The sequence below is a fragment of the Carassius gibelio genome, chromosome B12 (genome assembly GCF_023724105.1).
Source record: "Carassius gibelio isolate Cgi1373 ecotype wild population from Czech Republic chromosome B12, carGib1.2-hapl.c, whole genome shotgun sequence".
NCBI classification, from domain to species: domain Eukaryota; kingdom Metazoa; phylum Chordata; class Actinopteri; order Cypriniformes; family Cyprinidae; genus Carassius; species Carassius gibelio.
Window position 1 is genome coordinate 18,675,300 of NC_068407.1, and position 22,620 is coordinate 18,697,919.

Genomic DNA, 22,620 nt, shown 5'->3' on the forward strand with positions numbered 1-22,620 from the left:
AAAGATTCATTGAGGCATCAGAAATAAAATCGAAAGCGATTTTAAATTATGTTGACTTCTGCAGCTTTTCAGACAGTATAATTCAGTCCAAGGCCATGTGTACTTTGTGCCCAGAATCCCTTTCACTTCTGCAAGAGCTAATCAAACAGCTAATCAAACAGTGAGTTTGAGCAGAGCCCACTAACATGATATTCCTGAGATCTCTGACAGATTCTCCATAATAAGGCTGAATATCTGCATTGGCTAATAACGGTCCTACAACTGAACGATTGAGGTTCCTAAGAATTTGAAGTAAATATTAACCTGTATTAAATGGTGCAGTTGATACGGACTTGCAGCTTTGATATGGTCGCTATGTGGGAAGTCCATGGAATCGTATAGTGTCTAATTCAGAAGAATGTTCACGAACACCCGCTTTGCAGCCCTTGATTTTATGAATATGAAGTGTAGAGAAACTCCTCTAAATGGCTCATTGTGTGTCCTGAGTCCTCAGAAACACAAGGCACTTTGTGTGCAGTATCATGGCCACCGCGTCCCTCCCCCTAGCCTCGTCCTGTGTTTTGTTTGGCGTGTCGATGGTTTACTGACTCTAGTGTGCTAGTCTTATCAATACCTGCCAGTAGTCAGGATATGATGTGGTTTGGGCTGCTGATTGTGAGACTTTCTAGGTGGTCTCTGTCCATGAGAGAAATAACTCTGGGGCTGGTTTGCTTTGCCAAGAATGAGAGGAATGTGTCGAGGTGTATCATTTTGTCACTTGTTTAACCATATCATCGCGGGGTTTTTTTATATACGGGGGAAAATGGTAGCAACACTTACATGATGATAGCTCCATTGTTTTGACTGAGTCCTTTTACCAAGTTAAAATTAGTAATAAGTAATAAGCTTCTTTTTTGTTTTTGTTTTTTCACGAACATATCGGTCCAGCATGACCAAATGCTGATTTTTTTTCCTTTTACGACACTGTAATGCAAATGCAGCTTTACAGCTAAGCAAGCTGAGTGAGGCAATAAGTAAATGTGCTCTCATAAATTGTAATTTCACAGCCTTATGTAACATAAGCTCTTTTTAGTGCTCTTTTAGACAAACAAACTGGTTAAAGATGATCAACAGATGATATTTAAAATTAGAACTAGTGCTGGGCGATATACCGGTTCACACCGAATAATGGTGTTTATTTTTCTTATAATATGAATTTTTAAAATACTGCAATACCGGTGTCATTTAAATAATGTTCGTATCGTGTCTGAGAGGGGTCTCTTTTCAATGCTGCACTGTGGCGAGGACAGCGTGAAAGGTCCAAAACTGAAGCTGGAGAACTAGTAGAACATGATGACACAGAAGAACTCATCCACAATATCCACAGATCTCCAAAAATATCCACCGCCCGCTGCCATCAGCTCCTGCGACTTTTTTGGATAAACCTTAGCTATGATTTAGTTGGAGATGACACCAGTGCTGCCCCGCGAGCGCAGTGTCATCTCTCTGTGTCTGTTCTGAGCAGTGAGCGGCAGAGAGGCATCACTTTCAGCTGGCCGTACTACACCCGACTCGTCAATAATGAGTACAAAACAGCGTTTCCAAGCACCTGTTGCTTACTGACTGTTTGGAATTATAAATATGAGCACTGTACATGCATGCGGATTTTATCAGATGATGTCACGATTATAAATGAGGTTAACATGTATTAATGGGTCAGGTTTCGTCACTTTTTAGAGTGGAATTTTTCTAAAATATTAAAATAGGGCATTTTAAGTTAATCTACTGCACTAGCCTATTTCCTCTTTAAATCGGTAGAAAATGTGGTTTACATCCGGTCATGCAGTAAAAAATAAATACCATCATATACCTTGAAACTGGGATAATTGTGAAAAATATAGTGATATACATTTTTGGTCATACTGCCCACCACGAATTAGAAACTTAAAATTTTCTGTAAAGCTGCTTTGCAACAATTTTTATTGTGAAATGCGCTATACAATTAAACTTGAACTAAAATGAATAATCAGATTATTATTAATTATATTATTGTTAAAGATTGTATTGAAAAGCTTCAGAAGAGCTACCTCAATACTGTTCTTTTTTCTGCTCATGCTCTTTAAAATCAAAGCTAAATATCTAAGGAAACTCTAGTCCACACTATTACCTTCTTGCATGTTTCATCTGCTTTTTTTTATTTTTAGGTCATTGACAGAACTTTTAGTCATTACATGTTTGGAGATCTCTGGCCCTGCTGTTCATTCCATCAGGTGCTAATCAGCCAATCATAAGGCAGTGTTAATCTTCCTGTGGCGGGACAGGCGACCTCTATGTGCCTCATTTCCTTTAATACCACAGAGGGCTGTAGTAAATTCCATTTTAAACATATTCTCTCTTTTCACACCAACCCAAACAAAATTTAATGAACAGTTCATGTAAAGTGAAAATCGGTCATTATTTACCAGTCATTCCAAACCCGTACAACTTACTTTCTTTTGTAGAAACCATTTAAACATTCATTTGAAAAAAAGGCACAAGCCATGTATAATCTCATTGCTGTTGTATAAACCACAAACAACACTGTGGTTACTGTCCCCTACTTGCGATCTCATGAGCTCGTCTGACTCCTCTATGGTGTCCATCGAGAGACCACCAGGGGTCAAGGCCGGGGGAGGTCAGAGATTCAACTCTGCACTTCCTCCCTACTGCTGCTATAATCACAAATGGAGACGATTAGCAGATGCCTCTTGCATTCCATGTAAAGGCCTGCCTTAAAAACACTCCTAAGTGTCAACATTTGAGGCCATGCGCAAACACCAGTAAAAGCTCAAGAACACATTAAAAGAACAAGCTCAGCTTAATTAGAAGGAGCAGTCTGTCATTTCATTTAAAGTCCGGAAGGACAGGCAAATATCCCATGGGAAACTTTCTGAAATACATGCTCGCCGGTTGACCCCAGCAGTCTCACATCTGAAGATGAAGAGTTATAGGTTTTTTTTTTACTTTGAGTCCTGGCTTTGTAAGTGGATTACATGTTCATTGTGGTGGTACAATTTGTATGTATTCTGTGTACTGTTGAATGTTGATAAAGAAGCGCTATAAACTTTCCATTGAAATACTGCTCCCTTAACCCGTTTATGAGGCAACAGGCTTGTGCAACAAAAGTATATTTCCCATCATTCTCGGTGGCAGCCAGAGAATGGGAAAATCCGCAGATAAAGCAATTACAAACCTAACATCAATAAATAAATAAATAAAACTGAGAAAATATGCAACTGCACAAACAAGCCCCCATTTCATCCCTCAAAAAAAATTATAGTGTGTATATATCTTCATAGCCTAGCTGAACTGTAAAAATTACTTGCACCAGAATACAAAACACAAAGTTCCAAAGTTCTTCAAATGCCAATTCATATTCAAATCTGGACAATAAAATAACCTCACGAACACTAAAGACAATGTTATGAAGAGAGTGGCCTAATAAAGCCATCCATAAATTATGGCGTAATGAAACCACAGGACGTGCTACAAGTCACCACCAGTATAAGTCCTCAGGCATGTGTATGCACTTTCTATAATAGACTTCAGTTCTCTAGAGAATCCTCATGCAATATTATTGAACCACAAAGAGAATCAGGCTGTCTTTCTCGATCCACTTTTCCTCTCTTTAACCATTCCTTTTTTCTAATATCAGACAAAGCTGGGCCGCTCTCCACTGTGGTTCAGTCTAAAACCACACCGCCGTTGTGACCGATATTTTGGGTCCAAAACAAAACACCAGTGGAACACAAAATGGTTTGGTCTATGGAGACGCAATGACTACATGCAGCACACATATTTCTACATGCTTAGACTCAGTGAACTTATTTTTCACCTATAAGGAATGAATAAAAACGTGAAGGAGGCAGGGGTTTAGTGCCTCAAAGGGCCAATAAAGTCTTAATGTCTTAAGCTAGTGTAGCGAGAACCAGTGCACGCTCTGAAACAGAGGGTTCCCTGTCCCAGCCAGCGGGAGAAGCCAGACAGCACTGGAACGGCCCTTAACACAACAAGCAGTGCTTAAATACAAGTCTACTAGTAAAACGTTTGCTAAGCATAGACATAATATGCTGCATAATAGAGCAGAAGTTCTGCTGGAACAGACAGCTGTCACCCACTAAATCATCTTTTAGAAAAACCTCAAGCTGAAATGTTTTGTGTCTTTTTCTTGCACTAACTTGAGTTTTGTGAGCGCCAGGAATTTCCTTTGAAAGAAAGATCTCCTCCTATTTTGCTTGTAATTCATCAAATTACAGGCAAAATTAAGTGCTGGCTGGTGTCCATTTGTTAAATAGACTGGAGCCATTTCAATTACCGCGAAAAATGACAAAATTGCCATGAAAAAAATGCAGCACTGCACTTTACTCTTGCAGCACTGCTAACATCATTACCCTGTACAATAAATTGGTTGTGCTATTTCACAGTTGTAATTTACTGTGGATAAAAGCATCTGGTAAATGAGTAAAAAAGAAATGACACATTGTATTAAATGATTCGGGGTCTAGTTGAATTCACTGAAAAGGAAAATAGAAAAGAAGTCTGAAATGTACAACAGCAAACAAGTTATATAATATAGAAACCAAAGAATATGAATAAAAGGCTGACGGATAATAAAAGACGTCTGGGATGTTCCACATCATGTCAAAAATCAACAGTAATTTCCTGTTTTCCATTAGCATAAATTATAAAACATTACTCAGTTCAAGCTTGTAGAAATTAAAGTTAAGGTTTAGGGACTTGCTGTTTTGCAAGATCTGATTATATTCTGTAGACATATCTTAGAGTGTAACTAGCTGTTTACTACATTGTTCACATATGTTCTAGATGCTAACCATATGCTAATAGTATGGCTTTTTCAGTGCTGCACGATGTGTCGTTTGAAGCATCGATTTTGCGATGTATGAATCCAAGATTGTCACATCGCAGGATGTGCGATGCAGACTGTAGTAGTTGATCCATTATTCATTTACTGTATGGGCCAGCTGCTCCCCTGCCCTTGACGAATGTGATTCGCGGATTAATTGCACAGCTAAACCATCATGGAGTGAAAGTTTATCATTTGCATGTGTTTTTAAGTCCTGTCAGTTTAACAGAGAGAGAGAGAGAGATATAGTTTACATATACAGTTTAATATATAAGAGAGAGAGAGAGAGAGAGAGAGAGCGCCCCGACCGCGCGCGCAAGCTCACCTAAACTGCAGAGATAATTACTCAAGGCGTGCCGTACACTTCTGATTCACGAACTAATGATTCATTTGAACCGATTCAATTTAATGAATGGTTTAAACAACTGACCTGTCCAACACTGAACTCACGAGACATCTTAATTGGTGTATAAAAAAAAAAAATCTGTAACACTTTACAATAATATTCTATTTATTAAACTATTTAACTACATTATTTAACATTTACTATTACTAAACTGCACTTCTACATAATTGTTCATTTCAACATTTATGCTATAGCCTTCATTGTTGAAATCAAAAGTTGTACAGTATTTGTTAACATAGTTAATACACTGTGAAGTAATGTTACCAAACAATGAACAGCTGTGTTTTTATAAACTAAGATAAACAAAGATTAATAAATATAGTAACAGAAGTATTGCTCGGGGTAAGTTCATGTTAGTTAATGTTAACAATTCAAACCATATCCTTAAGTTACAAACAAATAATTTACTCTAATTTAAATAATACTCTGATGTTTAAATCATTTAAAATGAGAATGTGTGCTCACCCCATTTTTGTTTGTAAGAATAAATTAGATTAGATTTCATATCGCAATATATATCGCAGAAAAGAAAAATTTAGCAATGTAATTTTTTCCCAATATCGTGCAGCCCTATGCTACTCTTATAAAGTTTACAAAAAAGATTTTGTAATATTAACTTGAGTATTGCAGAGTAAACTTCAAATGATTAAAGAGCCAGTAAGATGAAAATTCTAAGCTTCCTATCACAGTTTATAAGTCCTGTACATTAGGTTTAAATCCATCCAAGGTTAAAAAACATTGTCATTTTGTCAAAATATCATTTTAAAATTACCTCAATTCTCAGAGATCCCCAAACGGTTCGCACGAAGCTGTTCAAAAGATTCAGTTTCCTTAAACCCCACCTTTCGGTAGCATACTGTGTTCTGATTGGTCAACTAACATAGTCAGGTTTGATTGGTTGTTCCGCACACACCTCCACGGTAAACTATGCGTTAGCATCTGTTTGGGGTGAATTATGTCTTATTCCTCTCATCGCGAAGCAAACAGTAAAATAAAAAACTTGAACAGTCTCGCTGCTTTTTCTTCTGTGTGTGTGTATTCAAGCCGCGCGCTTCAGTTTGAATCTGAATAGCGCGTTCAGCGTGGGGGCGTGGTCACATTAGCTATAATGAAGGGAGACATGAAAAACAGACATCGCGTTGTTTTCATATGGATTACTTTATCACAGAATATCTGTTTTCGGCAGCACTTGTTTAGTTTTAAAGTAGACATGTCAAGCTTTCTATAGATATCTCTCTCATGTCTCTTCGTTGAGTATTCACGGAGTTACACTTCATTTTAATGACGTGTTTGTACATGACGATCAGCGCAGACAGGCTGCAGACAGCACACATACTGATAAGACGCTCGGGAGAAAACAGACACATAACTTCATAATCATACTTCGCGTTGTGATTCGGAGATGCTCGTTGTTCTAAATAAAGTTGGTAATGAACCCTCTTTTATGGCCAAACGCTTTGAAAATCCCGCTTTACTCACCGAGATTAGAAAAGCAGTCATCAGTGAAATGTTGTGAACACAACAAAAGGGATTTTTTTGTACTGCTCTGGTATTGTGGTAAAAATTAATTTTAGCCATTGGTTCTTCTGATTTTCATTCTTTGGCAGTGAAAATAAAACAAACTTGCCTTTACAATTAAAAACACTGTCTCCTCGACATGATGCTATCACACCAACCAGAGCGTCTGTGTGTGGGGGGTGGGGGCAGGTCAGAGTTCCGTTTCTCCCCAGACGGTAGGCGGAGATTATTATGCAAAGTGTTCCTACTGACGTACATAAAGATGGGCAAAAGATTTGAAATCTATAACGACTCGTTTCAGCGATTCAGAATCGACTCCTTACTTTAGAAGCCAATAACTTTATAAATCGTGTACTTTTTGGTTTAATTACTTTGCACATTGTTTACACAGATGGACAGCTACATCATACACTGTAATACAGGTAATTTTTGATTTCCCATTGGTGTGGCTCTTTAAAGGTGCAATAGGTGATTGTCTTCAGAATTTTTTTTGTTATGCTGGCTGAAAGTCTCTTCACATCCCGACAGCAATCATTAAGTTACGTGGTCTGAATATATTTATCTGTGTTTATATATTCTGCAGATGGTGTAGGACCAAGAAATGTACGTCCAATAAAAACTCGGTCCGAGCATTTTAAATAGCTTTCCAACCTGCCTGTCAATGTATGTAACTACATAACCCTGCATAACCTGTTGACGCAGACAGAATACGTCATCAGCACTAAAACCTTCCTGGCATTGTAGTATTTTTAAAGTTTTCTCGCTGTTGAACGACACATGATATAGCCCAGCGGTTCCCAATTCCAGTACTCATGCACATATTTTGCATGTCTTGCTTAGTTTACACACCTGATTCAGATGACCAACTTGTTCAGAAATGAGCTACGCGAATGAACTATTATAGGGCTGAAACGATTCCTTGAGTAACTCGATTACAAAAAATGATCGAACAAAAAAAAATTCTCTGCCTCGAAGCCTCTTAATTAATTCGCAAAGATTTTTTTTTTTAATGTGACAACGCATTTACGTCACCCATAAAGCGGAAGCGCTGCGTCCAAAATCTCATACTGCAAGGAGTCAGCAGTGTTTTGATTTGAGGGTGCGGGCAAACGTAAAGAGAACTTTGTGGCATCTGTCCATTGCAAGATAGTGCTTGCATACCACAACTAGGGCCCTATGATTTCCGCGATGCAGAAAACGCGAAGGGAATCGTGGAATCCAGTCAAGAAAATGAAATTTACAGTTTAACGCGGAATGGCACGGAATTTGCCAAATTTTGAATGAATTACTCAAAAATAGGTCATTGCATTTACATCAAATCACAATATGGACTAATATCTGTAAATATTAAGCCGGAACATTCTATTTAAATATGAATCCTGCATGTTCGGTGTGTCTCTGTTAATGAATGTAGCAAAAGTGCAACTTCCTTTATTATAGACACTGTGGTGGGGTGAAAGGTTATGACGATTATTGGGGCCCACGGCTGAGGGGGGGGGGGGCCCAACGATCTCAATGGACTGATGCTCAAGACAGTTGACAGGACACTGCTGCACATCGTCAAGAAAGCTTATCTTTTTCACGTTTTTTTAAGCTTACCACTTGTCGATTTATACATTAAAGCATCCAAACACAAAACGCGGAAAAGCTTAACAGAGTAGCTGGTTAATCGCATTATGTGTTCGGTGCGCAAGAGAGACTAACACATACATATATAAAAATTGGGACCAAAAATTATTCAGCACCTTATAAAGCACCATGTATTGCTTATGTGTTTTTTTTCCTCAATTGCTAATGCAACCTTTTCACACCACAGACTGAACAAAATTAAGCATTGCATGGTAATTGTTTAACAAAGTATTGATAGTTGCGTAAATATTCTTATAAAAACAGTTGTCTATAGTTTTGGTTGATTGTAATCCATTACGTACATTTCTATCAAAGTTATGACATTATTAAGATGAATTTGTTCTGACACAGTTTAACTAAGTTCTTGTCATATTTTATAACCACTTTACAAGTGATATCAAATAAACTGTAATAATGTGAGAAAAGTTGAAGGTGTCTGAATAAATTTTGGTTTGATTGTGTATTTCATTTTTACATTGAAGACTATCCAGTGCTATTTTACATTTAATTATTCGGTTTCTGTACCTGGACACCTATAAACTTGAAAAAAACGTAAACATTGTGTAAATAAGCACAAATAAATAAAAATGAACGAACATACAAATTAAACAATTTCAAACAGGGCCCACTGGTACAACCTTCACCGGGGCCTCGCAAAGCCCAGCTACGGCCCTGAGCGCGTGTGATGCTCGCGGTGATTTCAGCGTCTGCTGTCTCTCTAAATAAAGATGTGAACACATGAACAACATCTCCAGAACTGCTCTGACAGTCACTTCATGAGCATTTGACCGTTTGATTTGAGTAAAACTAGCGCCACATCACATACACAGAACTGTAAAGGTACGTCAACCAGTCAAAATAAAAGTCTGGCTAGAGACTATTGTTCAGCAGAATGTACATAGCCTACTAAAAAAAAAAAAAAAAAAAAAAAAAAAAAAAACCTTTTTGTTTAAGGTTTAATCACAACATTTCTTCCATGTTTTATTTTTAATAGTAAATCACATTTGTTTACCAAAAAGTTAAGTTTGATTAATTTTCAATAACTAAAAGATAAATTAATGTTTTGTGTGTTTAATGTTTATGTCAGAAAATGCTTTATTTAAAACCCCAACTGAATGGCACTTAAATGCACTTAAGTCATGTCAACTTTGTCATTGTTCACAGTACAAGTGCAGACAGAGAAACAATGGGTAATAATTTAATGTTTTATGTATGCATTGCATTCTATGCATTTAAAAAATAAAAATATTTTTTTCTAAAAAAGGAAACTAAGTTGTTCATTTTAAGAGACCCAGGAGTCTTATTTTCTCTTGCATAATCAATATTGCACTTTAATTAAGCAAAACCCTTTTTTTCCGATTACTCGAATAATCGATGGAATATTTGGTAGAATACTTGATTACTAAAATATTCGATAGCTACAGCCCTAAACTGTTAATGATCCCTACACCGTGTTCATTGCTCCCTACTCCCTGAGCAGGGGTTTACTTCACCTCAGAACATGGGCTGGAATTGGGAACCGCTGATGTAGCCTATTGTAGTAATGTTGCCTGGGGTATTTTTGGTCTGGGAGCATAAATGCGTTCAGGGGACGCGGCTTTGGACAGCGATTGCAGGGAGGGTGGCATGTTCGCTTTCAGTGCTATCAGGCTAATGTTAGCATTTTACAAGATCTCCTGAACCTTTGAGCAGAAATGACTCAAACTATCACTGGCCAAGTCATTTTTGTAAAAGGAATAGTTCACCCAAAATAAAAATGTTATGTTTATCTGCTTACCCCAAGGGCATCCAAGATGTAGGTGACTTTGTTTATTCAGTAGATTACAAACAAAGATATTTAACACAAACTGTTGCAGTCGGTCACTCTTTTAACGGAGGTGAATGGGAATCACAGTTTTGGGAGTCAAAAAATATACACAAAACCAAATTAAACCCTGTGGCTCGTGATGATACATTGATGTGTAAAGACACAAAACAATCTGTCTATGCAAGAAACTGAAACGTATTAATATCGTCTTTCACCTCTTCACGCAGACTTAAGTGCATTACTGCCACTTATCTCTCAAATGGACCATTGACACTATCTACAATCTCAATCAGAAGATGACGCCTCAAGCGCCTGCTTCAGGACGCGCTCAAGAGAGTTCTAACAGCTCAGACACTGCTTGAATCAAAGGTAAAAAACTATATAAATACGGCCCATTTTTTCGTACAGACAGATCATTTTGTGTCTTGTAAAATAGTATATCAGTCTGGCGAGTAAACTAAAAATTATACAAGCCAATGGTGATCATAATGCCAAGGTGTGCGTAGATGGTTGACGAGCCACAGGGATTAATTTGGTTTTACTTGTGTATTTTTTGTTTTGTTTTATTTTATGTTTTAGCCGTGATTCCCATCCACTTACATTATAAGACTGACAGTCTGCAAAGGTTTGTGTTAAAAATCTCTGTTTGTTTTCTACTACATCTCACCTACATCTTGGATGCCCATTGGATAAGCAGATAAACATCAAATTTTCATTTTTGGATGAACTGACCCTTTAATTTTACATAACTTAGTAAAGTAGTAAAGTAGATTTGACTTAATACTGACTTTAATTTCATTCTTATATTTCAGTACATAGCAAATGCTTGTATCACATAGGAAATGATAGATTTAGGTCATTTATAAAACAATGTCAGGATTTGAAATCCATTTTTAAGGACTTGTTAGAAGCGCAGCTGTAAGGCTTTATGTCGGATTGCAGCAAAGCCCTAAAATCACCTAGAACACTTCAATAGCACATAATTAGAGTGTTCTGGGAGTGTTGCTGTTGTTTGCATAGATATGTAGCTAACAAACAACCCAAACACTTTACAAGTGTCCCTTGAGTCTAGGGTACTTTTTTATTTGTTTAAGTCAGCCAGGAAAAAAACACAAGCCTCATCACTTGGTAACAGCAATACCATAACTTTCATCAACAAGCCACATGATTTGAGGTATTATTCATGCCTGTCGCATAAATGGTTTAATAGTTAGGGTTTTGAAAATGCTGAAAGATTCCAGAACTATGTATGAGCAATTGCAATAGCAAGAACCACTAATTACGCACCCAAGAATCAAGCTAAGAATGCCGGGTTAATTCTTACTTCAAAACATCAGATACAACAAACATTCAGTGCAGGAACTGTGGCACCAACTGTGAGAGCGGCACATTCATTGAGCTTTAACCGAACACCTGAATAACCAGCAGTTCATAAAGGAAGCATTCATAGCACGCAGAGCTTTAGTGAGGAGAGAAAATGACCTTACCTCGGCAAACCTGACCCCTGGGTATGTGAGAAGGGCCCTGGAAACCTGCAGCTGGATGGCCTGAAGAGCTCTGCTGTATCCTCTCGCCTCATCACCAAGGTGGCATGTTTTCCCACAAACAGACTCCCAGACTCTGTCAGAGATGCAGCCGGTGGGTAGAGACCTCACTATAGCTCTGGTGCCGGTGCACACGGTCTTTTTGATCTTCTGGTTGTTCTTGAAGTACCTCCTGACCAGGACAGTAGAGCGCTCTTTCTTGTTACGCACAAACTCGCTATCGGACACAGAGCCCTCGCCGTCACTACAGTCAGGTACAGAAAACCTGAACGGCACGGACCGCTTAAGGCATGTGACCTTAGAGCACATGGGATTGCTTTTCCTGTTGAGCCTTTCCAAACTGGAGAAGCCATTTTTATGGCACACGGCACATACAAAGTCCATTCTGTCACGCATTTTGTTATTCATGGCAGTTCCACAGCCGCTGGTGCACTGAGGCCCTTGTGGTGAGGATACTGGCACACTGTTTCGCCTCAAATCCAGCCCGCAGAACAGCAGGCTCTCCGTGTTTTGGCCGATTATGAGTTCCATCTGGCACAGTTCACCCTCTGAGCCACTCAATGTTGGCTGTTCTCCAGCAAGGCAAGTAATATCAGAAGAAAACCCTTTTGCTTTCCTCTGCTGGGGCACCGTTCCCCAGCTTCTAGGAGGAAAGCTATTCTCCGGGCAGCCTTCTTCGCTTTCCACTGGATTGCAAAACCCACACATCTGGCACACGTGCAACCCTTCCTCCCCGTGCCTTGCAGTCCCACAGCTGCAGCTTTTGGACCTGTAGGTCTCGTCTAAGCAGTCCAAACTTCTAGACCTAGTATCAAAAGACTTCCATATTCTGCACTCTGTGCCTTGTGAGTCCCCTTCTGAAGTCTCGAATGAAAACGGAGGGGATTTGTTCCCTGGCAAGCCGTAGTTCACGGATATGAGAGCATCTCCATTATTCGCCGAAGTCTCCTTACCAAGGCTCTTCACTCCCAGCACAGCAGATGCCCTGTCAGAGGCCATGGAGCTCATGAGGCCAATTTGCGCCTGTCTCTCCAAACGAACCCTCATATCACTAGGCACCTGTTGACAGAATCTCCTTGCTCAACTTACACTGAGGACAAGCTTCTGGCAAACTACTCCTAAGATGATGGCCTTGGGATCAGAGAATGTATCCCAGCGGGTCTTTCTGAAGTGGAAGCTTTAGGATGACTGTTGTAGAAACGGCTGCGTCTTCTGTTTTTTTCACCCCTCCCAAATTTAACTGCTTCTCCCAAGACCTCAGGGCCTCAGAACACTAGATGAGAGAGAGGAAGCAACAAAAAAACAAATCTTTAAACATTTCAATAAACAACACTTTTGCCACGCAGTATTTCAAGTGACCCGAATATGTTTTCTGAACAAAAGAAGAAATATTACAATGCAAGAGCAAGAACATAAACAAACTGTAGCTCAACACACTGGTTTTACTTGGCCTGGAAAGGCTAGAACATTTCTCAATCCTTATCAGATCCAAGCTGTTTTGTGTCTTACTAGGTGCTATCTGGGGAAGTTGTTAAAACTGCACTTCACCCACAACCGAATGTTTAAAACACTGAAGAAATATTTCAAGGACAGGATGTACATTTTGACAGCACGAAATGAAAATTCACGTCCACTCAATAATATCTCCCTCTCAGGAAATCACCCAGCTGTCCAAAATCTCACTACAGGCTTCAGCCCCCCAGTCCTATACAAACGCTCAGGTCTCTGGAATGTAAAGCCTCGCTTGGTGGGGGTCGGACGAATGAGATTAAAGGGGGGCATTCACTGCATTGATTCAGGGTGAATTCAGCCAGTCAGAGTCTTCAAACATGGCTCAGTTCCCACACCCACACAGTCAGCGCTAACACAGTGAGGAGTTCTTTCATAACTCAGCACTTGAGTGATTGTAATCAGACATGGGCTTGGTGAAAGGGAAGAGTATCAAGGACACTACAACACTGCTAATATTGTGCAAGGACAATGTATTTCTCAGGCTGAATAAAACAATCAATGCTGACTTTCTACAAACAAGACATTTTTATATTTTCAAAAAACTGGTGTTGGAAAAAAAGTGGTGCAAAACTGAGAAAGTATCACATTGGCCACTGATTAAAATAAGGGATGTGATTGGTGGATCCAAGGGTATTGCTAAGGTGTTTTAAGCAGTTATTAGATCAAATGTTCTGGGTGTTGCTAGAGTGTTCTGGCTCTGGCACCTGCTTAGACACAAGTTCTGTTCCCGTTTTGTCATCTGCTGGGGAACTCATAAGCTAAATCACTTAGAAAAGTAATCACTCTCTGCAAAAAGATTCATGATTTGTGGTGTCATTCATGTCCATAGATTTATACAGCAAAAATTAGGGAACAGTTCAAATGAATAGAAAATTCAGTCATTATTTACTCATGAAACATGCAAGTACCTTTTCCCAATGACAGACGTCATCAAACCATTTTAAAATCTGAAAGCAAATGCATTTTCATTAGAGCTGCATGATTAATCGTTAAAAGATCACAATCTCGATTCAAAGCGTGATCTAATTTCTAATTGTCAATGATTCACCTGTGTCTATTAAACCTTTTCAGCAAATCGAATCAACACTGCCGCTGACAAAGAGAGCAGACAGTTACCATGTTTAATTAAGAAACAGCTTCACAAACAGTCTTTTCAACTAGGCCTACTGTACACAGTATTATTTCTCTCTTACAGTCATTCATATGATTTGAAATAGGGCAGCACAATTAATAACATTTCTAATTGCAGTTACAATTATGGATGCCACAATTACGTAATCATTCAAAGTGGCAATTAATCGTTCAAAGCCCACTTATGTTATTCTTGCACTTTTCATGTTATTTTAAGGGTTTTTCCCATTCTTTTCATTTTAGTTTTAGTATAGCATTGTAATATCATTCATATTTTTACTTTTTTATAATTTAAAGAAGAAACCAATCCAATGTATAGTTGACATAAGAGGCTTCATACCATAGAAAAGCACTAAAGGTTTTTCCAGTTAGTGTTTTCAGCTGGTTTATTTTCATATAAAAATATGGCATGCCTTGCATGTTTAGTCTTTATCTAGACCCAGAATGCATTCTCCAACATTACTAAAGTAAATAACATATGCATTCCAGCCGTGGAATGAGATCACAGAACAGATAAACCAGACACACCCTTGACTCGATGACGAACTGCAATATATTCACATGACTTCATGAGGTAGTTTGACTATGAAGTGATGGCAAAAAAAAAAAAAAAAAAATTTTTTGTTTTGTTTTTTTTCTTCACAGTTGTTAAGCGGCTGATGGGTGTTCGGGTTGTATACTGGTCAAGAAGGGGTTTAATAAGTAATTGTGATAGTGATGCTTCTCATAGCAAACACAACTAATTATAGTTCTTCTAAAAATTGTTAAAGCCTAGAAGTATTGCACGCCTTCATTTGTATATGTTACATTATGAAGGATTGCATCCAATCGGTCATGGATATTTCCTGTTATCCTTATTAATGTCATGCTCATGTGCCAACGACCGCCGTATCTGATTATGTCAGCATGCCTTCAGTGGGTGTTGCATGCATTTGTGCCCTAAAAACCTGAACTTGTCAAAGACACCTCTCACTTATCTAAACTATGAACTGTAGCAATAAAGAGGCTGCATATCGTGCCTCCAGAAAGGAGGGTGGGGATGAGTGTCTGTTGAGGCATGAGGCCATTGTAACGCTTGGAAATTACGGGAATTCCCACCTCCCCAAATCCACCTCTGCACCCCTCCTTCTTCCCTTCTTTTCTGAAGCCAGCACAAACTAATTATCTGTGCTAGCTTGATTCAGTTCCTGTGCAACACGCAGCTACTGGAGCAAAGCCTCATCCAGACTTGGAACAGTTCATCTTAATAAAACAAAGTTTATGTGCTGCTAAACAATGGCATCAACGGCAACATACACACAGGGTCAATTCAGATTAAGGTAATCTCAGATAACAGCCATCATAAATTGAACTAGGTCAACTGTTGTTGATGTCTGACCATACTGCTGTTAAAGCTGGAATAGCCTACACAACTTTTACAAAGTCAGCAACTTTAACAAAAGTCAGCAAGTATATGACACCTAATGTTTTAAAATCTATTCATATTTTAAAACATTAGGCATCAAACATTTGGCGACTGTGAAAAGTTACAGAGAAAAACTGGGCATCGTACACTATAGACTGAGGATCACATCACACACACACCAGACTTCCCAAGTCATTCTGAACACAAAGAAACTTACACAGAGCATGTGCCTCTTTAATATTACAACATATGTGGCCTATGTGTTCTAAAACTGGCTCTAAATATCAAACACAGTTGATATCAATGTCAATAAAAGTCTGTGCCCATCATACACTACATGATTTTATGTGAAATCGGTCAACTCTGGCTTTCAAAACTCTGGCTGGCCATGAATTTTGGCAACTAGCACTGATTCATCCATACTGTAAAATGGGGCAATAATTTGGGCTGAAGTCAGGTAGTGTAGGCTATTCTAGCCTTTATCTAGAACCAAAACTTTAACTGTTTTCATAAAATGAAAAAAAATAGCCTATTAGATGTAATGGAACTTAAAAACTTTCAAATTAAAATCAGAATATGCACCAAGTTAATGCACCAAAATTACTAAAAATAAACTAAAAAAAATAAGTGAAAGCCAAGTAAAAATATTACAAATATAATAAATGACTAAACTTTAAATTAAAACATAAACATTAAAAATATTAGATAATCCAAATTGTGAATAAATACTATAATAGTATGCAAATAATGCTAAAATAACAATCTCTGCCTGCTTTTCTTGAGGTCTCAATGAAAAGATGACACACTAATAGAAATTATATAAGCCATAAACAAGCAGTGGCAAAACAGACACACGCTGATACAAGCTAATACACACAAAGATACAGATTCCAGCTGACAAATCTGTAAAAAAAAGAAAGAAAAAGAAATCCACAGATCACTGCAAGTGTCTGAACACTTGGAAAGACACTTGTTGGCACTAAATCAGTGTTTAATAGAATAAATGTAACGTCTAATGATCTTAATCATTGGTGGGTGAGTAATGTCTTCTAACAGACATTCTTGTTTGGGGACACGAAGCTCAGGTGTGTCAATCCAGATTCAGTTTCGCAACAGATTGCTCACGCCAATAACATTTTATGCAAAAAAAATTCCAATTCTTAGAATTGTGTCATATACTGAGTATTGTCCTAACTGATCAAAGGTCTATGATTATAGGGTTGTTTACATCCAAGAAAAAGTTCCCTTCTGATCCCAGAACAGTAACTCAGTACTACTCGCCTCATAGTCTTCCTCCATCGAGTTCTCATAAAAACGATGTGGCATGCAAGTGAAACAGTTTTCCATCTATTCACATTTTCCAGGCTGGTAAATGAAAATGGATTGTATGAGTTTGAGCCTAAAGAGCCCAAACCCCAGGATCACTAGAACAAGATCAGGTTACAGAGTACTTTACTTTACTAGAGCTACAGAGGATTTCCATCAGAAGCTGATTTCACAAAACTAGACTTGGGGGAGCCTGTAGAGGCAGAAAAGGGGGAGACAGAAAAAAATGTCTCATTGTGCTTTTTGGAGAACGTGCCAATTTGATGAAATATTTCCTCATTTACACACAATCACAGACGATGTCTTAATAGAAACATCCTGTCACAAGTCGAACCTTTAACACCTGCTTAAACACTGATGAGATTTTACTAGCAAAAAGTTACAAACTATAGCAAAACAATGGTAACGTTAGTTATTAGCTACTATCATGATAGTACCATCTATAAAGTGAATATTATAGGCTATCACTGTATAGCTTACATATACACGAAATGAAACATATACCACTGAGGTGAATGAACACACGCGAGTAACGTTAGCAAGACAAACTGTAACGTTGTTTCTTTCATTCATTTCCGATTGTTGTAATCCGACAACGCAATTTATCAACTCGCACACTACATCAAAAGTCGTTTTGACGCTCGATTGTAGTCAATTCAGATAAACATAAGATTTAACACTACAAACGTAATATAAACACGTGCTAAGGGCAGGAAAAACAACTCACCGCAACAGCAAGTCACAGCAGAAAACCGCCTCACACGCGAAACTGAGTGAAACTTCATCCTGCTTTCAGAAATTGACTGTTTGCAGAGTCCCGCAGCAACCGTAGAACACAAAGATGCGTTTAAATTGGTCGAGGCGGGAAACCCAGTCAGTCAGTCAGCAGCAGACAGACAGTGCAGCGAAGCCAGCACAATAACTGTTGCAGAGGTGTAACTGCATAGGAATGTCTGAGGAGGACTTTAACTCTCTGTAGCGCTCAATAGACTGACACACTTCATTACTGTCATAGACTCATGCTTGCATGTCGACATAAATACCAAATATTTCACTTTAAGAAGTTACAGGGGGATCCACCATGGTAATAGTTATCGTTTTTAGATGGTACAACCACGGTATAAATTAAATTAATTATTAGAGTACTATGCCAGTTAAATACTACACGGTACCTAATAAGGTAGTCATGCTTCTTATATATCACATAAAATATAATAAAATAACAAATTAACAGCAGTTTCTTCCTCGCATTCCATTGGCCGAGCTGTTTTCCAAGAGTTCTGATTGGTGGAGACTGACTGTCATTGCAGGTTACAACTCTCAGCCAGTAGGTGGCGACAAGCGACTGTATTTATAGATGAGTCACTGAATCGTCTAATCAATTGATCGATGTAATGCCGCTACTGTTTTGCTCATAGACTTTCAGTGGTTGATCCTGTTTCGACTTTTGGGACTATTTTCAATGGTGGAGTAAAATACTAATTAATAATATGACTGTCCTGTGTATCCGATTAGCTATATGTGACCCTGGACCACAAAACCAGTCATAAGTGTCAATTTTCTCAAATTGAGATTTATAAATCATCTGAAAGCTGAATGAATAAACTTTCCATTGATGTGTGGTTTGTTGGGACAATATTTGGATGAAATACAGGTATTTGAAAATCTGGAATCTGAGGGTGCGAAAAATTCGAAATGTTGAGGAAATCAGATTTAACGTTGTGCAAAAGAACTTCAAAACAATGCATATTACTAGTTAAAAATTTAGTTTTAAAAGAGTAGGAAATAATAATGAATAAATAAATAAATAACTTAATGGAACATGATCTTTACTTAATATCCTAATGATTTTTGGCATAAAAGAAAAAACTTTAACTTTGACCCAAACAATGTATTTTTGGCTATTCCTACAAATATACCCCAGAGACTTAAGACTTCTTTTGTGGTCCAGGGTCACATATTAATATTTGATTAGCTAAGCAGTCTTCCAAGAGTTCTGATATTTGATAGGGATTGTGAGTGATCCTTTCTACAACACTTATGAATGTAAGTAAGTAAATGTAAGTAAAGACTTTTGTGAATGTAAGTGAGTCACTGAATTATTCCTTCTTTCACTCAATTAATTCAAAACGCTGATTGATTCAGTCACATTAATATTTTATTTGAAGAAGGACAACATGTTGATTAATCCTTTATCCTCTTTCAGCTTTTGGGACTATTTTCACTGTTGGAGCAAAAGCATCCAAATTACTACATGATATGGTAGTCATGTGTATTAGATATCACTTAAAATATGAATATTTACACAGTACTTTATTTCCTCCTCAAATTCGATTGGCCAAGCTGTTTCCAAGAGTTCTAATATTCTGATATTATGCCAGTAGGTGGCAACAAGTGATTGTATTTATGAATAAAACAGTTGATCCTATGATTGATCCTGTTTTGACTTCTATTTTCATTGGTGGAGCAAAAATGGACAAAATACACCAGCAGGTGGCGACAAGTGATTGTATTTATCAGTGAGTCATTGAATCAGTCAATCGATTAATTTAAAACACTGAGTTATGAAATAACGCCTCTATTGTGTGTATCTATTCCAAATAGAATTATTTTGATTGGTGGAGCAAAAACAGACAAAAACTTCTGGCAAAGTTGTGTCTAATTTGTAAATGACTCAATACTAAGCCATATGTGACTCATTATCAATACCAAATTTTTTGACAATTAAAAAAAATAAATAATAATAACTATACATATATATATTCCTATTTTTATTTCTTTATTTAATTACTTTTATAGTACCATGGTATGCCATTAGTTAAAGCACTGTAAACTACAATTAGTGAAGTACCATTGCACTTGTGGGAATGCTGCATGGAGATTATCTGGTTTTGGCTACATCTGAAGGCTACTTCCTTTTACCGAAGTGATAACATTGTTTGATTTCCCCTTGTCCCAAACTAGATTAATTATACCATTGCTTTATTGGAAGAATAAGATCACAGAATGAAGCCAGATGTTTTCACGTAGTAAACACATGTTTGTGATTTTGTATTGTGCTAGTCGATTCTTTTTTCTTCATGTTTGTTATGCTGTGTTTATGCATGCAGTGGTAATCCACACCTAAAACAGTCCTAACAGAGGGGTTTGTGTCCAGCTCCTCCCACCATACATTACTCAGTCTTTAAAGGAAATATAAAATGGGCTATTAGGCAAATTATCATATAGAAATATGCCAATGCATATTTACTTTAACTATGTGTTTGTATTCTTGGCAGAATAGCAATGGTTTTTCCGATTCTTAGTCCACAAGGAGGGAACTCTTATGCCATCCAAAAAGAATGTGCAATTCTTCCACTCCCAGTCAATCTGTCACATGTAATCCTACAGCATGTGGAACTGTTGCTTTTCAGTTGCAATTCATTTACAAAACCACACAAGTAATCCTTTGTATATTGCAGTTCACTACGACAGTCTTTTATGTGCTTTTATGATTCAGTTTTTGGCTTTCATGCAATAATTTCTGATCATTCATGTTTGCACGACTTGCGCTTGTTGCACAACTATGCACACGTAATTGTTTTTTTTTTTTTTTCTCCGGTTTTTAGGATGAGACTTTTAAACAAGGCTTCATGCACTTGTAAAGATTCAAATAAGACTGTCACATGTTTGTACAAAAGTGTTTGCTATTCTGGTGGAACTTCATAATCTGTCACTCTGTGGGCTTTTTGTTTTGTCTTGCCATCTAAACATCTGCAAGTGAAGGTTTCCATCACCTGAAGTCTCAACAACTGAAGATGGTGTTGATCTAAACCTGTCATTGTCTCCTCGTGATCTGTGTTACACTGCCTCCCTCTACTGGATAGCAACGTCAACTGACGACTTGAAATGAATGGATGCTGACAAACCGTTTTGAAAATGCTCACTCAGAGTGACTAAGCACTGTTATGTAATCAGATTCAAACAAAAAGCATGTATGCTTATCCACTTTCTTATTGTTTGTTTATATCTATAACATCCGTTATGTTCTTTTGACCAACTGTTATGAAGTATCAGCTATCAGCATTATATAATATCTCAGATTTGCAGTTTCCATGTGGCAGAATGTGATTAACCCTAACCTCTCTCTCTCTCTCTATATATATATATAGAATAAAGCAAATAATTAGACAAAAATTAAACAATATTCTGATACATTCTAATACATGTTCTCAAATAATTACAGATTACTATTGAACTAATATTGATATTGTGCTATACTGAGCTATAACCACACACATGTACTTATAATAAACATTAGGAAATGTAAAAATTCCTTCATACTGTTTTTTTTTTTAATTTTACATAAAAAATAAATAAAACAACATTATTGGAGTATATTTTACAAGTAAATACTATTTTCATTTTTTCAGCGTGTTTGTAATTATTTGCAATTTCTGAGTAATCTGTCAGTGTACTGATGATCTATGATTATGAAAATTAACAAAATGATCATGTACAATATATATTATAATGAACAACACGTGGGGCAATATATGCTTTTAACATACCAAGAATCTAATCAGATTCTTTTAAATCTTAAAGGTATTGTTATTGAAATGCATTGCATTTTAACCATGCTTCATTGAAATGTAAATCAAATAACAGTCTTTAGTCCTGTTTGCTATTATTTAAGAATGTTTAAAGGCATTATCAATTCAGTTCTGAATGGTGCACAATGATAGCAAATATGTGGAATATTTTGGGCAAACCCTATAAAATATCAGTTTGTTGTGCATGTTTACTTTTATCTATAGCAGACACTTTTATCCAAAGCAAGTTTCTATAGTAGATTACACTGGCATTGTTATCCAAAGTACATTTTTAGTGAAGAAAAATGCAATAAAAGTCTGAATGAATAGTACATTTTAAGCAAGGTAATCTATGGGTATACATTGTTTGTTTTAGGAGATTAAAGGGTGAAACTCAAATAGCCAAAGCGTTAATTAGAAGCTGTTCCTTGTGTGTTTATTGAATCTGTGTTGGTCTATCATTAAAGCCTGCTGCTGTTGTCTGTTGACAGTGTAAATGTACTGCATTGGAACAGGCTGTTCATGTGTAGTGTTACTTACCACACAGTCTGGGGCCATTTGTCTGAGGATAGAGGGCAAAACAGCTTGTTCTTGTTAGAAAGCAAACAGCTCTGAATGATGGACAGAATATCACTGAAATTAAATCTCAGAGGAATAGTTCACCCCAAAATTTAAATTTGCTCAACATTTACTCCTTCAAGCCATCCAAGAAGTAAATTTGCACATTTATTTCATTATCAGAACAGATTTGGAGACATTAAATCCCTTACTCACCGATGAATCCTCTTCAGTGAATGGGTGCCGTCAGAATGAGTCCAAACAGCTGATAAATTTACAGTCGATTAAAGTTACAAAGCCTTAATGATGGATTTGTTTCTTATAAAGCCAC

The 22,620-nt window shown here is 37.4% G+C and overlaps 1 protein-coding gene across 10 annotated transcripts in view; it reads right to left on the reverse strand.

The window, feature by feature from the left end:
* Window positions 1-18,145, reverse strand: part of plce1 (phospholipase C, epsilon 1) — a 76,303-nt gene extending 58,158 nt beyond the window's left edge. For 5 of the 10 annotated variants that reach the window (XM_052570523.1, XM_052570519.1, XM_052570521.1 and 2 more), the window contains exons 1-2: window positions 17,888-18,144; window positions 11,730-13,059 (exon numbers count right to left, since the gene is read on the reverse strand). In XM_052570523.1, coding sequence (XP_052426483.1) covers window positions 11,730-12,833 — 1,104 coding nt within the window. In that variant the 5' untranslated portion in view covers window positions 12,834-13,059; window positions 17,888-18,144. Of the gene's footprint in view, window positions 1-11,729; window positions 13,060-17,887 lie in introns of all 10 variants that reach the window. The other 5 variants (XM_052570528.1, XM_052570520.1, XM_052570524.1 and 2 more) reach the window with 2 other exon arrangements.
* Between the last annotated feature and the right edge of the window lie 4,475 nt (window positions 18,146-22,620).